We start from the raw sequence: 18,023 nt of genomic DNA, 5'->3' as shown, positions 1-18,023 counted from the left end.
AGTCATTTCTTCAAAATCTAGAAATTGAGCTCCCATATCACCCAGCAATACCACTTCTTGGAATATATCCCAAGGGTGCAAAAAAGCATAGTAGAACTGATACTTGCAACTGTATGTCCATTGCAGCACTGTTCATAATAGGCAGAATCTGGAAACAACCCAAGAGCCTGAGTACAGATGACTGGTCTAAGAAACTCTGTTTACATCTACACAATAGACTACTATGCAGCTGTTAGGAAAGATGAAATCATGAAATTCGCATACAAGTGAATGGACATGGAGAGCATCATGCTAAGTGAAAATGAGTCAGAAAGAGAGGAACAGACATAGAATGACTGCACTTATTTGTGGAATATAAAATAACAATATGAGACTAAAACAAAGGACAGTAGAGAGTAGAGACATGTACCATGGAGATTGCTCCATGGTTGGAAGCCTGCCTCATGAACTCGGGGGGCGGGGGGAGGCAACTGGGATAAAGAAGGGATCACTAACTCAATGATGGTTGCAGGGATTGCTCGGGATGGGAGATGTGTATTGAAAGTAGATAAAGGACCAAACATGATGGTCTTCCAGTATCTGTATTGCAAACCATGATGCCCAAAAGTAGAGAGAGACTAAGAGGGAAACTGTCTCCCATGGAGACAGTGGGAGGGGTGGAATAGGGGGATACTGGGGACATTGGTGCTAGAAAATTTACACTGGTGGAGGGAGGGGTGTTCGGTCACTGTATGACTGAAACTCAAATATGAAAGCTTTGTAACTATCTCATTGTGATTCAGTTTAAAAAAAGAAATAATAAAAGAACAAAAGCGAGAGAAAGAAAGAAAGAAAGAAAGAAAGAAAGAAAGAAAGAAAGAAAGAAAGAAAGAAAGAAAGAAAGGAGGGAGGGAGGGAGGGAGGGAGGGAGGAAGGGAGGGAGGAGAGGGAAGGAGAGAGAGAGAAAGAAAGAGGGAAAGAAAGAAAGAAAGAAAGAAAGAAAGAAAGAAAGAAAGAAAGAAAGAAAGAAAGAAAGAAAGAAAGAAAGAAAGAAGGAAAAAAAGAAAAAGACGGAAAGGAAGTGCCAAAAATTCCTGGCAGTCACATCCAAAACCGACGGCTGCTGCAAGACCAACAGCTCAACTCCACCATTTCATTAACACTCTGCAAAAAAACCATACTGCAAAAAACTTCAGGTAATCTCAGTGTCCAAGATGATAACTCTAGGGTCTTTTTGGAGTGGGATGGGCAGTCTCCCTCCCAACCCCCAAGCTTGTGGAAGGCCTGGCAGACAAGCCCACCTCGCAAAGTTGCAGCCATGCTGGCTCACCCACACAGCCCTGCTTTAATGATTTGCAACTCAATTTCTGGTGAGGTTCAAGCCAATTAGCTAACATTCAGCATTGATGAAGTGTTTGGACCCCACTTCATCAATATTGAAGTTCCAATAGGAGTATACCAAATTACAACTAAATGCAACAAAAACAACAGTGAAAGCTCAAATGGCAACAAGCAACTCAGTAAATTGTTAGAAATGAATTTAACAATCTCATGGTGAGAAAATAAAAATTTTCACATATTTTCTTTTACTGAAGTAACTTTTTTATATATTTCCTTGAGCTCTTTAGTTGCAACAAGAAGGGTAAAATAAATTACTGTGTTACTGGTAAGGGGCTACTTTTGAAGATGGTTTGGCAAATGGGGATCGTGGTGGCGGGAAGGTCATATTAGTGGTAGGATTGGTGTTTGAACTCAAAAGCCCACAACAACTGCACTATCAACAACTTTGTAAACCATGGTGTTTAAATAAAGTATCTTACCAAAAAACACAAAAAACAAAAGATCATAACCATTATTCCTTGTCTTTACATTTCCTTTCCCTAATACCTGCTATCCCGCATCACATTTTTATTCACTTGAGGTAGGAAGCATATCTCCTTCAGCAAGTGATCTATTAAAAGTGTCAGAAGCAACTAGCCATTAAGAATAGTCTAAAAGATGAATCAAATACACAAGGAATTTTTGCTCAGACTTTGTCTAGCACATTTATTTATCAGAGCAGTCTGGCTTTGCTGTTTGTCAAAAGATGTAAGGATAGCTACATATATCCTTACATTTTATGATTTTCAGATTTAAAGGAAATTAAACATAATTTAAATTAAACATAATTTAATTTAAATTAAACATAGATTTAAATTAAAATAATTTAAAGTAAATGTAGATTTTAAACAATTTAATCGCATATAATACATAATCGAATTATAATTTATTTGAATAACAAAATAAAATAGTAATTAAATTAAAATCATTTAAATTTAACATAGATTTTCAGATTAATTTCAAATTAATTTTTAAATTAATTAATTTTGGTTTGGAAGCTACAGTCTCTAAAGGCTTCCTCCTGTCTCTGAATTCAGTGATCACTACTCAGCAGGCTTGGGGAATATGAACCCTGGTTGGTTATATTCAAAGCAAGTGACTTAATCTGCTGTCCTATAACTCCTGCCTCTTGAAAGAGATTTAAATTTAGTTTATTTCAACAGAAACAGTACTGGCTGATTTAAAAAAAATATTTAAGAATTGACTGCAGTACTGTAGCACTGTCCTCCTGTTGTTCATCGATTTGCTCGAGAGGGCCCCGTAATGTCTCCATTGTGAGATTTGTTGTTACTGTTTTTGGCATATTGAATATGTCACAGGTAGCTTGCCAGGTTTTGCCCTGCAGGCGAGATACTCTCGATAGCTTGCCAGGCTCTCTGAGAGGGGTGGAAGTATCAAACACGGGTCGGCCGGGTTGGCCGCATACAAGGCAAATGCCCTACCCACTGCGCTATTTAGACAAGGAATATATTTTCTATCACTAATTTATCATTACTATAGAATGAACCAAAACAGGCTGGTGAATCCAGAGTCTGTACCTGCAATTAGAATTTTGCTCCAGATTAGCTAAATCGCAATTAGATGAATCTGTGTTTAACATCTGCAAAGCAGAACTTTTAGTTTGTTTTTTGGGTCACACACAGTGGCTAATCTTGCCTGAACTCAGGGATCACACCTTGTATGGCTTTAGGAACCTATCATATGGTGTACCAAGAATCAAATCTGGGTTGGCTGCATGCCAAGTAAGTTCCTTACTATATCTCTAGCCCTCTTGGAAAACTTTTATTACTTTTTTAAAAAAGTAGACCATCTGAAAACATTACAATATGCATATATTGGCCTTCAGATCTCATAGTGTTTAAAAGTGTTAAATCTTCTACTGTTATTTGAAACATTTAATTATTGTACTGGAAAGATAATATAGGCACTGTTTTGTACATGTTATTCTTTGGTCCAATCCCTGGGACCACAGGGTATATCCCTGATAGCCCCCATGCATGGCAAGCCTCAAGAAAAACTACATCCCGAGCCATTGCATTGAACCATCGATCTCAGTTAACCAAGAACCACTCAGGATGTTCCCTAGGTTTCTTGAGCACCAGAGGGAACCCTCTCCCATTAAAAAAACAAAACAAACAAACAAACAAAAACCACATCTACTTTTTCTATTAACATTTTTATACTTCTAAACAGTTAGCTTTCTAGACAAAAGACTGAAAAGAGCAGTGATCAACTCTCCAAGGTTACACTGCAGCTTTGACATCTCTGCCAATAAACTGGATAGTATTCCTACACCTACTGTTTTCCCTGAAATGACACTCTGGTCTTCTCAACTCTGCTTAATTCATATATACATATATTAGATATACAATTATTTCATTATACTTAGTTATATAATTTCCTATCCTTAAAATAAAATAGTTTATTAATAAGTATTTTTCAAATATCAAATGAACTACGTTCCCCCAAACTCCTCACATATTCATTTCTGTTTCTTACTCTATTTTACTCATTTAAAAATAAAAATAAATGTCTTTAAGTCATCTTTATAATAATTTTAAAATGTTATGTTTGTTAAATTGGAACACCCGAAGTTAAACTACAGATATACAATATAAATTTAATTATAATTGAATGAAAAATTAACTAAAGGGAACCAAGCTCAAATGAATGGGTAATTACTGATATATCCACCAACTTTCATATTTATAGTCATTTTTCAAACTTAAGGAGTGCTACAATTAATATAATGAGAATGATGAAGTGCTTTACTTTGCCTGTTTTTGAGTCTCATAGAAGTTTCAATCTAGAGATCATTATGTGTGTAATAAGATGAAACACATACCATATAATTCCGCTGGTAGTGAGTATTCTCTTTGTTAAAATCAATCACATAGCCATTGAAGGACCAAACAAATGTAAGATCCAAAGTACGATCAAATGAGGCAGCACATTGCATTGTGGCATTTTCTCCAACAGTAACATCGGCATTAATTGGGGCCAATATAATTCGTGTGGGATCTATACATTAATAACATAGGAGTAAAACAATTCAAGAAAATATGAGACAGATAATGGGTGCACTAAAAGAATAAAAAATCAATATATTATTTCTCTGACCAAACTAATAACATGTTTTCAAATACAAATTCTAGGAACAATTTGAGAAAGAAACAGATATACCAAAAGATATTTGAAATAGAAAATAACCAAAACATGAACTGTTTTAAAAGGTTTAGCTGTCTTGTTAGAAATAACTTTGATGGTGGTTGAAAGCAGTAAAAGTTGTACACTTTTAAATGTTAAAATTATTAACATTGCCACTGTTGTAATCATGATATCTAAAACAATTTAAAATATAGATATTAAATACTATGAAATAATGAAACTTGCTTTTAAATGGATGGACATGGAGAGCATCATGCTGAGTGAAATTAGAAGAAGAAAGACAGATGTAGAATGACTGCATTCATTTTTGGTGTGTGTGGAGAGAGAGAGAGAGAGAGAGAGAGAGAGAGAGAGAGAATGCCTGCCATAGAGACAGGTGTGGGGGGAGGTGGGAGGAATTGAGGATGTTGGTGGTAGAAACTGTACACTGGTGAAGGGACAGGTGTTGGAACATTATAGGACTAAAACCCAATAATGAACAACTTTGTAACTGTATCTCACTGTAATTCAATTAAAAATTTAATTAAAAAATATCATGCAACAAATGAATATCAATAAAATATTTTCTTACCTGTGATAACAAGAGTCCCTGTGCTATTAGCCTTCCCTCTATTATTTTCTGCAAAACATGTATAGATACCACCATCATTCCTTGTAATGTTATTAATTTCCAAACTGCCATCTTCCCAAATAAGTACTCTGTTGAAATGGTAAAAATAATGTGTAAAATTAATGTGATAAAATAGTTTAGTAGTGAATGTTTTAAAATACAAACGCTAATATACTTTGATTATTTAAACAAATTGTTAGAATAACTTTTTTTAAAGAGAAAACATTTTAACATTTTTTATCCTTTTTCTGCGAACTGACAAGTTACTTCTGAAAGTCACTTTTATCCTTTTCTTATATTATTGTGGCAGTCTCTAACTGATTTGCTTCTAACAACTGCTATCTATGCTCTAAGCTTTGTTTTATACATGTCAATCATATGTGACCATGTAACACATGGTAACATCATATGCTATTACACTTGATGTTGTTATTTTGCAATTCAAACCCCTCCAGTAAATTTCAATTTTTTGCAAAGTAAAAACCAACATTTTTTCATTGCTTTATTAAGTGTTAAAAATTTTTCATTTGTTTTTCATATTCTTAAAGTTTTTGGAAAGACAGATCTTTAGTAAGACTATGCCTCTTCGTTCTAATTCTAATTACCCAGATATATGTATATGTGTATACACTCATGTCATTGATCCTATCTCTCTGTTTATTTCTTACACATATTTTAATGAAATATTTGTTTTTTTATTAAGCTATTTCTACTAAATGGTAATATATTTTTTTGCAGGGTGGAGGGAGGGCTTGGGTCACATCCATCCAGCTGTGCTCAGGACCTATTCTTGGTTCTGGACTCAGGTCACTCCTGGTGAGGCTTCTAGAAGCTATGTGGTGCAGGAACCTACAGGGCCTCTTGCAAAACAGCAAAACAAGCTTCTTCCCTGATCCCAAAATGGTCATATCTTGATATCAGGAATTGGTACTTCTTTGTCTTAGGTCACATCTCCAATAGGCAATATATCCATTAATACATTCATTTATTTGAAAATTATCTTCTATATGCCAGACACTCATTAAGTAATGTATTTTAAAATAATAAATTAAATATTTAATTTATTATTAAATATTTAATTTAAATAGCTCTACTTTGAGTTAAAAAACCACGGTGAGATATGTGATTAATAAATATATATTATTTTTATTCTATACAATAAAGTGATGCTTACATATCTATATATTAATAGATAAAACTAGAGAACAAATATTAGATATATAGATTCTTGCTAGATCTTGTAGATCAAGAATTAACATAAGCTTATTCAAAATAAAGTATGATGACAGGCTTAAATAATAAGATTTAATGGCCTAAAATTTTTTTTGGAGGGAAGCTTCCCAAATTGTGCTCAGGAGGCCCCAGGTTTCCCATCAGCAAAACTCTGCAAACAGAGCCAAGTAGTTCAATGCAACGCCCCAAAGATACTGCTAAAACTTACTTGATGGAACTTATAACAACTAATCAGTGCAAATTTAAGTAATTAGCTTATGCAAGTAACCTACTTTATCTTTTGTCCTGAAGGCATAATGTACATGTTGCTTATGTTCTGCTATGGGTCTAGTAGACCTAAGGGCCTACTTAGAGAAATATGAGAATTTGCTGTTGATGATAAAAAGAAAAGTTGAAATAGGAAAAATAGGCTAAGTAGGCTAATAGGCTAAAATCACAAAATTAAATAATATGTAAATATAGATAGTCTGTTTTGGAAAATAAGTTAGAGATCTTTTTGATTGCATACTGTTCATAATTTTTGTGACCTGGAAAAAATTATCAAGAAAGCTGAGCTTGAATTTTATAACCCCTTATAAAAACCCCTAAGGGCCTAAAAAAGTAAAAATAAAAAATGGTTGCTATCAGTGATGGATGCAAGAGCGATAGCACAGCGATTAGGGAATCTGCCTTGCACGTGGCCGACCCAGGGACCCGGGTTCAATTCCTCCGCCCCTCTCCGAGAGCCCGGCAAGCTACCGAGAGTATCTCGCCCACATGGCAAAAGCCTGGCAAGCTACCCGTGATGTATTTGATGTGCCAAAAACAGTAACAACAAGTCTCACAATTTGTTGTGAGATGTTACTGATGCCCGCTCGAGCAAATCCATGAACAGTGGGAGGGCAGTGTTACAGTGCTATTAGTGATGGATAAGTATCTCTGTTCATTCTTGAACGATAGTACCTCTTAGAGAAAAGCTACAAGACACATTACATTATTATTTAAAAACAAGCTCTCTGTAAAATTAATTTTCCCTAATAATGAATTACATTTGGATTTCTAGTGTCTAAACTTACTTGCTGCTATTAACAAGCCATTCTGTCCCTTTACTCCATGAAAATTTTGGCTTAGGTGCAGCTTTGGGTTTGCATTCAATTATAACTCTTCCTCCTTTAGCAGCCAGAATCTTTTTCTTCATGGGATTCATTTCAAAAGTTGGAGCCAAAGCTAGAAGGAAATAAATCACCACTTTTCTCTTTGCTAAAAATTAAAGATATATTTCTTCTATTTTCGATTAACCTCTTAGTTAATAGCCAATGGAAAATATTAATCTTTGTAAATGTCAAAACAATTCCATATCCAATATTTTTCTTTAATTGTATTAAAATATGTTTTACTAATAAAATTCACACATTTAAAATGTTTAGTTTATGATAATTGTTTTTATTAATTCAAACTTTAGCCATAGCCAAATGCAACATATATATTTATCTTGAAAGTTACATCTAACGGAGGTTGAAAAAAAAATTGAACCAGACCAGGAGGTGCTCAGGACTTACTTCTGGCTCTGTGCATAGGAATCACACGTAATGAGGCTCAGGTTGAACCAGGGTAAAACTTTCTTGTAATTCAAATAAAAGGAAGGAAGGAAGGAAGGAAGGAAAGAAGGAAGGAAGGAAGGAAGGAAGGAAGGAAGGAAGGAAGGAAGGAAGGAAGGAAGGAAGGAAGGGAAGACAAGTAAAAAATCTAAAGACAATTGAACAGTACAGTAAACCCATGGTATAATCAGTACTTTTAATCATACTCTAATGACCTACTTCCAATTTGCAATCAGAAAACTGATATCGATTACGATTATATAATTTTTCAAGATGCCAAATATTTACATCAGTAAGTATCAGGTACAATACAAATTTGAATCTAGTTTTTTTTTTGATACATAAGAATGCTCTTTTAACTAAACAATGATTAACCTCCATTAAATAAGAATTTGTTGAGAACGGAGTGTGCAGAGATTATAGAGTACTATGACACACCAAAGTGATAAAACAGATCCCTGCCTTAAGTAAGTTCTACTTTAAAACATATACAGGAGAGGTTGGAGTGATAGCACAGCAGGTGGGGTGTTTGCCTTGCATGTGGCCAACCCGGATTTGATTCCCAGCATCCCATATGGTCCCTGGAACACTGCCAGGAGTAATTCCTGAGTGCAGAGCCAGGAGTGATCCCTCGGTATTGCCGGGTGTGAACCAAAAAGCAAAAAAGCAAAACAAAAACAAACAAACATACAAAAACATATACAGGAATGTATTACTCAATCAGTTAATTGAGATGCCCATGGTCAGCCAATAGTTTATTCCATGTCAAACAGAGTAATGATTACGAAAAAAATACATAAGGCTGAAAAAAAGATTATACTACTGATGACTTACTTTAACTCTGTAGGATATCCATGTTTAGACCATTTCTCAATCTCCTTATGATATTTCATCCATTTGCTATCACATATTATAATTATCTGTAATTTCTGGGGCTAAGATATCTCTGTCTATGTTTTGACTCTTCATCTTATAGTTAGTGCATCAAAATTATCTGAAGATCTTATTTTATGAATGAAGATCTCAAGATCTTTGAGTTTTCTCCAGCTTTATTTTTTTAGTTTTTACCATTAATGTATCATGATCTGAAAGACACTTGTAATTTAATCTTTATGACTTCATTGACATTTGCTTTGTGGCTCAGTATGTATTCTGGAGAATTTTTAAATGATCAAGGGAAAAGAATGTATATTTTACTTTGGAGGGCTGGAGAGTCCTGTAAAAATGTATCAACTACTTATTTAAGGCTGTTGTTGCCACATTGAATTTTAATCTGACCTATGCAGTGGTGGACTGCAGTGCTAAAGTCTTCTGTGGTTCTTCTGTTGCTAGGTTACTCTCCTTAAGCCATTTGTAGTATTTAGTAGTTATATATTTTGCTGCCCTTTCAGTTGAGCAACAAAATGCCTAAGAGTGTTAAGCCTTTTTAATGCATGGATTCATCTTTATACAATGTCATTCCCTGCCTATCATTTCCTTTCTTAATCTGAAATGTAATATGTCTGATTTAAGTATGAGTTTCCCTGGACTTTTTAGGCTCTCTGATTGTTCTCCAATTTTTACTTTGAAACGGTGTTTATGATTAAAGTTCAAGCAGCAGAAGACTGCATTATTTCCTATTAACCTGACTACTCTGTATCCATTGTAGAATATCTATAATGTGCAGGATTTATAAAACAAACAGTATTCTAAACGCCTATGAAGTTGGGTCACATGCCTTGTGGAATTCTGTTTGTGCAGATTGCTTTGTTGTTGCTTTCTTTTACTTTTCTTCTACATTTTAGGTCACATCTTTTGTGCTCGGGGGCTATTCTGTGGTATTATGCTTGAGGCCCATTGCTGAGTCATTGCTATAGGTTGTCAGGGAGAAAATCCAGGGTTCTATGTGCAAAGCATGTGCTTCTTCACATGGAGTACTCTCCCTTATCATCATTAGATGATTTTGAGGCAGTAACTAGCTAACTATACATAAGAGAATACTAACTTGTAAAAATTTCCATTTGCAAGTTTCTTACAAAAAATATACACATGCATATTTTATTTATTTGTTTTTTGGGCCGCATCTGGTGGTGCACAAGGCTTACTCCTCGCACTATTCTGAATTATTGTTCTTGGAGAGGCTCAGGGGATAGATGGAGTGCCAAGGATCAAATCCAGGCCAGTCACTTGCTCTGGACCCCTACATTAAAATATTTTAAATAGTGAATACTGTAGTACTGTAGCACTGTCCTCCCATTGTTCATCGACTTGCTTAAGTGGGCCCAGTAATGTCTCCATTGTGAGACTTGTTGTTACTGTTTTTGGCATATCGAATACGTCACGGGTAGCTTGCCAGACTTTTCTGTGCAGGTGAGATACTCTCAGTAGGTTGCTGGGCTCTCTGAGAGGGGTGGAGGAATCGAACCTGGGTCGGCCAGGTGGGTCATGTGCAAGGCAAATGCCCTACCGCTGTGCTATCGCTTCAGTAAATACAATTGTCTCAAATTAATGTGTTTTCCTTTCATTTAAAAACAATGGACTAAAAAAATTTAAAAATAAAGACTAAGAAACAGTTCAAATTTCGAGTTTACCCTCCATACTAGTGACCCAAGTGTTCAATCCCAAGCATCTCATATGATGTGCAAAGAGTGATCCTTGAGCACAGAGCCAGGAGTAAGCCCTGAGCACAGACGGATATGGGGTCCCAAAACAAAATAAAACAGAAAAACAGCAAAAATAAATAAATAAATGAGATGATTCATATTCTATTCCATTTTAGGGTTTTTTAGCTGCTAACAAAACAAAATATATAAAATCAATTATTATCTCTGTATAATATTTTACTCCTATTTGCTTTAGTGTTGAATGCTAAAGCTAGAAATAGAAAATAGGATGTTAATTAGAAATAATACTGACCCAAGATCTTCAACTCTGCATTTGCATAAATAGCTCCATGGGTGTTTTCAGCTATGCACTGGTACATTCCAGCATGGTCAAAAGTCACATCATATAGTCTCAATTCACCTTTATGATACTGAAAAGAATACAGAGTGAAATACATCTTCTTCAAAGCTTTAATATGAATATTTTCATTTAATTTAGCTTTGTATATAAATTTTACTCTTATTAAGTTTAGTGAGGTGGGTTTTTCATGGTATGGGGAATTAAAATCCACTTATCTCAGCCAATTGTTCTTGTTCTATTCATACTTTAATAACCTAAAGTCCATGTTCTCCTTTGTGGCCAGGCTGGGAAATTGCTACAGGAGGACAGGTAAGGAACCCCTGATACTACTTGTCCCTAAATCCAAAGGTAAGATCTTCACTCTGTTTTTGTGAGGCCACGGAAACCATGGCAAAACACAGAGGAAAGTATCAGGTGGTAGAGTCAGGTGAGTAGAAAAAAGAGGCAAAAAGTGCAACAAAGGAAATATTAAGGAGAGAGAAGGTAGACATAATGGTATAGAAAGGTTTTTAAGAAAAAAATAAGTTAATTGTTATTAATTGCATCTATTAAAACATATTTTATTTCAGAACCCACTATGCATACTCTAATGAATCTCCTACTAAATTAATTCCAGGACAATATGAAAATGTTGCTTGAACATGGACTCAAGAAATTAACATACATACCGGATATCCATTTTTCAACCATCGGATTCCAGGGATAGGCTTGCCCGTGGCCACACAAGGCCAATAGAGATCACTGCCTATGTCCACTTCTGTGTCATTGATATGTTCTACCCACTCAGGAAATGCTAAAGAGTAAAGAATATGGTCAATTTCAAATGCAAGTTTAAATATTTACCATAATCTTACGAGAGGAAATATTACATTTGATTAGCCTTAAGGATAATAAAACATCAAATATTATACATGTCATTAAACCAATGAAAGAAACACTGACATAGTATTTACATAATTTGGCACATTTTATTCTATATTTTGTACCAATAGTAACTGTAATTCAATTATAATTATTTTTTTATTTTTGAAATTTTGGGAAGTAAATTTAAAAATAATTATTTTTCTTATAAGAAGCCCTACAAATAACAACGTTTTAAAAATTACTTAATTTACTCCTTTATCTTAAATTATTTTACACTACCTTTTATCTTTTCAGAAAGAAAAGCAATCCCCGCCCCCTGTCTTTCAAGTATAGACCATATGATAAAAGTTTTGACTGGAGACAGTATACTATAGAACTATAAAAGTAACTTAGGTACATCAGGAAGAACTCAGACTCCTAAATGTATATACACCTAATGAGGGACCAGCAAAATACATAAAATAACTGCTAATAGACTTGAAAAAAGACATTGATATAAACACTATAATAGTTGGAGACTTCAACACTGCTTTATCGTCATTCAGTAGATCAACCAGATTAAATCTCAGCAAGGACATACTTTATGTGATGGAAGAGATGGAAGAAAACGACATATATTTGACATTTCATATATATATGTACATATATATGTATATATATATATGACATTTCATCCCCCCAAAAGTGGAATACCCATTGTTCTCCAGTGCACATGGGACATTCTCCAAGATAGACCACATGCTGAGCAACAAAACATAGCTCCATAAAATTAAAAGTATAGAAATTGTATCATGATCTTTCCAGACCATGATGCAATTACAGTAAAAGTGAATCACACACAGAAACAGAGAATCAAATCAAACACCTGGAAATTAAATAGCTCAATACTGAACAACCAATGGCTTAGAGAGGAAGTCAAAAGATTTCTAGAAACAAACAAGGATGAAAACATGACTTACTAGAACTCATGGGACACAGCAAAAGCAATGTTAAGAGGAAAGTTTATAACTCTGCAAGCATTTCTTAGGTAGGGAGCATGAGTCCACACAAGTAACCTAACCTCACAGATTAGGATCTGGGTAAATGACCAACAAAAAGAGACCAAGCTAAAGAGGAGGAAGGAAATAATAAAACTTATATGGAAATCTCGTCGGTAAAGAAACAAAAAGCACCTGGTCCAGACAAGATCAGACCTGAACACCTGAAGAACTTACCATCAGTACTCATCAATACATTAGCTCGACTCTTCACACGCTACCTGTCTGAATGCAAGGTTCCATCCCAATGGAAAACCAGCAAGACTGTACTACTATACAAGAAAGGAGACATCCACGACATTGGCAACTATCGCCCAATCTGCCTACTGTCTGTCATCTACAAACTATTCACTCGAGTCATCCTGAATAGGATTAGCAGAACATTAGATGAAGGACAACCATGTGAACATGCTGGATTCCGAAAAGGATTCAGTACCATTGACCATATCCACACAATAACCAAGCTCATTGAGGTATCTCGGGAGTTCAAGATGCCGCTCTGTCTAATGTTCATTGATTTAAAGAAGGCCTTTGATTCTGTTGAGACGGAAGCGGTCATGGAAGCCCTAGCCAATCAGGGCGTACAAACTCAATACATCAGGATCCTTCGTGAGCTCTATTGCGGATTCACTACCAAGATCTCACCATTCTACAAAGAAGTAATCATCCATATCAAGAGAGGGGTTCGGCAGGGTGATACCATTTCACCAAAACTCTTCAGTGCCACCCTCGAGAACATCATGCGACGACTAGAATGGGAAAACATGGGAGTGAAGATAGATGGTCCGCAACTACACCACCTCCGCTTTGCTGATGACATCGTTCTAATAACACCAAACATCAGCCAAGCGGCACAAATGCTGGCGGACTTTGACCGTGAGTGTGGAAATGTCGGACTACAGCTGAATCTTACGAAGACAATGTTTATGAGAAACAGCCTTGTTCCTGACGCTCCATTCGCTCTCAACGGAACCACCATCGCCGAATGCAACAGTTATATATACTTAGGTCGAGAAATCAACATGATGAATGACCTGGCACCTGAGTTACGCAGGAGGAAGAGAGCAGCTTGGAATGCCTTCAAGAGCATTGAAGAAATAACTAAAAGGACAAAGAACCTCCAGCTACGAGCACATCTCTTTGATTCCACTATTCTTCCTGCATTAACATATGCCTCAGAGACCTGGACCCTACAAAAACAGGATGAGAACACTATTCGGGTCTCTCAAAGAGGAATTGAAAGAACTATGCTTGGAATATCACGATTCACTCAAATGAGAGATAGAATCCGGAGTTCTGATCTTCGTCAACGCTCAAGAATCAGGGACGCTGTCTCATTTGCCAAGACATCAAAAATCAGATGGGCTGGACACGTAATGAGGTTTACAGACAACCGCTGGACTAGAGCCATTACTGATTGGATTCCACGAGACATCAAAAGATCACATGGACGCCCACCTATAAGATGGTCAGACTTCTTCGTCAAGACCCTGAATGATCGGTTTGAGGCTCTACATGTTCCTAAAACGAACAGATACCATTGGGCTACGCTAGCACGCAACCGGGATGAATGGAGACGTTACTGGCACCCGCTCGAATAAATCGATGAATAACAGGGATTAAGTGATTAAGTGATTAAGTGATATGGAAATTAACGAGCTAGAAGCCCAAAAAGCAATCCAAACAATCAATGAAATCAGAAGCAGTTTCTTTGAGAAAATAAACAGGACTGATAAACTACTTGCAAGACTCACAAGTAAAGAAAGAGCGGAAAATGCTAATAAGCTAATAAACAGTATCAGAAACGAAAGAGGGGACATCACATCAGAAACCACAGAAACTCAAAGGTTCATCGGAGGATACTTTAAGAATCTTTATGCCATGAAACAAGAGAACCTAGAAGAAATTAATAAGTTCCTGAACTCCAATAACCTCCCAAAGCTGACAAAAAAAGATTTGGAATACCTGAACATACTTATCCCTATTGAGGAAATTGAAATAGTGAAAAAAATTCTCCCACAAAACAAAGGCCCAAGCCCAGATGGATTTACTAGTGAATTCTTCCAAATCTTTAAAGAGGACTTACTCCCAATACCTTTCAAGCTTTTCCAGGAAATTGAAGAATCAGAAACACTTCCAAACAGTTTCTATTAAGCAAATATCATCCTGACACCTAAAGAAGATAGAGATACCAAAAAGAAAGAGAATCGCAGGCTGATATCCCTGATGTACACAGATGCAAGGATCCTCAAAAAAATCCTAGCAAATATAATCCAATGATCCATCAAAAAGATGATATACTTGGAAAAGTAAGATTCATCTTGGAATGCAAGGATGGTTTAATACTCAAAAGTCAATCAATTTAAAACACCACATCAATAAAAGAAAAGATAAAACCATATGACCATATCAATAGATGCAAAGAAAGGATTTGACAAGATCCAGCACCCATTTCTGATAAAAAAAAATCAAATAAATGGGAGTTAAAGAAACATTCCTCAGAATAGTCAAAGCCATCTACCACAGGCTCATAGCAAGCATTATTCTCAATGGGGAGAAACTAAAATCTTCCCTCTAAGATAGGGGACAAGAGAATTTTGCCCACTTTCATCACTTCTATTCAAAATAGTACTGGAAGTACTTGCCATAGCAGTTAGGCAAGAAATAGATATCAAGGAAATACAAATAAGAAAGAATTCAAGTTCTCACTATTTGCAGATGACATGATACTATATGTAGGAAATCCTCAAGACTCAACAAAATAGGTACTAGAAACAACAGGTTTATATAGTAACTGGCAGGTTATAAAATCAACGCCCCAAAATCCATAACTTTCCTATATTGAAAAAATAAAAGAGATAATTAAAAAAAACCATTCCATTCACAATTGGACCTGAGAAAACTAAATACCTTGGAATGAGCTTAACTAAACAAGTGAAAGATCGTACAAAGAAAACTACAAAACACTACTTTAGGAAATAAAAGAGGACACAAGGAAATGGAGACGTAGCCACTGCCTCTGTATTGGTAGGATTAAAATTGTCAAAATGGCGAAACTCCCCAAAACATTATACAGTAACACCTATGAGGATATCCATGACATTTTTCAAAGAAATCGAAAAAAACCTCCTAAACTTCATATGGAACAATAAACCCCCATGAAGAGCGAAAGCAATCTTTCAGAAAATGAAGACAGGGAGCATCACCTTTCACAACTTCAAATTGTATTACAAAACAGTAGCAACTAAAACAGCATGGTATTAGAATAAAGACAGACATGCAGACCAATAATAGAGTTAAATATACTAACAGAGACCCCCATATATATGATCACTTAATCTTTGACAAAGGGGTAAAAAAATGTGATATGGAGCAAGGAAATATTTTTCAAGAAGCAATGCTGTGAAAACTGGATGGCCACATTAAAAAATATATGAATGTAGACCTCTGTCTAATGCCAGGCACAAAAGTCAGATAAAAATGGATTAAAGACCTCAATATCCAACCTGAATCCATAGGTACATGGACCAAAACATAGGCAGAACCCTCCATGACATTGAAGCTAAAGGTATCATTAAAGATGAAACACCGTTGACCAAGCAAATAGAAGTAAAGATAAACAAATGGGACTACATTAAGTTAGAAGCTTCTGCATCTTAACAGAAACAGTGACCGAGATACAGAGAAAACCCACGGAATGAGAAAAATTGTTTGCCCAATGACCATCAGATAAGGGGTTAATTTCCAAGATATATAAGGCACTGGTAGAATTTTATAGGGAAAAAAATCTCCAACCCCATCAGAAAATGGAGAGAATAAATGAAGAGAAACTTCCTCAGAGAAGAAATACAAATGACCAAAGGCACATTTAAAAAATGCTTTAGAGGCAGTGAGTGGCAATCATATTCGGTCTATAGTCTACTTCCAGCATGGATCTCCCATCCTGGGAGGATCCTCCCAACACCCTTTATTTGGTGCTCCCTTCTCTATCTGGGCTGCTTTTTCCCCTAGAGTGTGCGGCTGGCCTCCAAGTTTAATAGATATAGTGGTTTCAAAGAAATCATATTTCCCTTGATAAGATACATCTATTGCAATTTATCTGAGTACATACCTGTTAAAGGATGATGTCAGCTTATTTCTCACATGAAATACAAATAGCATTAGTAAACTTTGCTCTGGAATTAGATAAATGTGACCTATTAATCATTCTGTCCGTTTTATCTATCCCATTTAAAACTGTAAAAGCTTCTATAATTATAATACCTCATTTTCCTCTTGGGTTTTTATATTTACTTACTACAAATAAATGGCAAAATTAAAATCCTTTATACAACTTTTCTAATTTTTAATGTGGTATTTAATGAACTCAGGAAGTAATAAAAGCCAATTCTGACCTCAAAAAATACTCTACATTGTTAATCCTAAGAGAGATGCAACTCAAAACAACAGTAAGATATCACTTTACACCACAGAGTCTGGCACACATCAAAAAGAACAAACAGTGCTTGTACGGGTGCCGGGAGAAAAGGACTCTCATTAATTATTGCTGGGAATGACAACTGGTCTGGACTTTTTGGAAAACAATAAGGGCATTCCTCAAAAACTTAGAAATTGAGCTTCCATATGACCCTGCAATACCATTTCTGGGAATATGCTCCCGGGGTGGAAAAATACACAGCAGAAATGACATCAGCACTTGTATGTTCATTGCAGTATTGTTCACAATAGTCAGAATTTGAAAAAAAAAGAGTGCCTGAGAACAGACAACTGGTTAAAGAAACTATGGTACATCTATACAATATTAGGAAAAATGAAGTCATGAATTCACTTATAAATGGATGGATATGGAGAATGCCAGGCTGAGTGAAGTAAGTCAGAAGGAGAATAGACAGAATAACTGCACTCACTTGTGGTGTATTAAAAAAATAGTATGGGACCAATACCCAAGAACAGTAGAAACTAGGGCCAGCACAAACAGTCCACAGTTGGAAGCCTGCCGCAAGGACTGGGAAAGAGAGCAATTAGGATAGACAGGGACCATTATGACAATGATGGTTGGAAGGGATCGCTCTGGATGGAAGATGTCTGCTGAAGGTGGATAAAGGACCAAATATGATCGCTTCTTTGTATATGTATTTCATACCATAATGCCCAAAAGGAGAGAAGGAGAGAGAGAGATAGAGAGAGAAAGTTCCTGGCATAGAGACAGGATTGGGGGGTTGGAGGGGGGTG

General features: G+C 35.8%; 1 protein-coding gene across 2 annotated transcripts in view; it reads right to left on the bottom strand.

Moving 5' to 3' along the window:
* CNTN1 (contactin 1) overlaps nt 1–18,023 on the bottom strand; it is a 359,681-nt gene that overhangs the window by 124,950 nt on the left and 216,708 nt on the right. For both annotated transcript variants that reach the window (XM_056117746.1, XM_056117747.1), the window contains exons 10-14: nt 11,559–11,683; nt 10,843–10,960; nt 7,426–7,576; nt 5,099–5,226; nt 4,205–4,380 (exon numbers count right to left, since the gene is read on the bottom strand). In XM_056117746.1, the coding sequence (XP_055973721.1) occupies nt 4,205–4,380; nt 5,099–5,226; nt 7,426–7,576; nt 10,843–10,960; nt 11,559–11,683 (698 nt within the window). The remainder of the gene's footprint in view (nt 1–4,204; nt 4,381–5,098; nt 5,227–7,425; nt 7,577–10,842; nt 10,961–11,558; nt 11,684–18,023) is intronic.

Source organism: Sorex fumeus, unplaced genomic scaffold, assembly GCF_029834395.1.
Source record: "Sorex fumeus unplaced genomic scaffold, SorFum_2.1 ptg000036l, whole genome shotgun sequence".
In the NCBI taxonomy this organism is placed as follows: domain Eukaryota; kingdom Metazoa; phylum Chordata; class Mammalia; order Eulipotyphla; family Soricidae; genus Sorex; species Sorex fumeus.
Note: the sequence above shows the minus strand (reverse complement) of the source record. Positions and strands in the feature narration are given on the sequence as shown.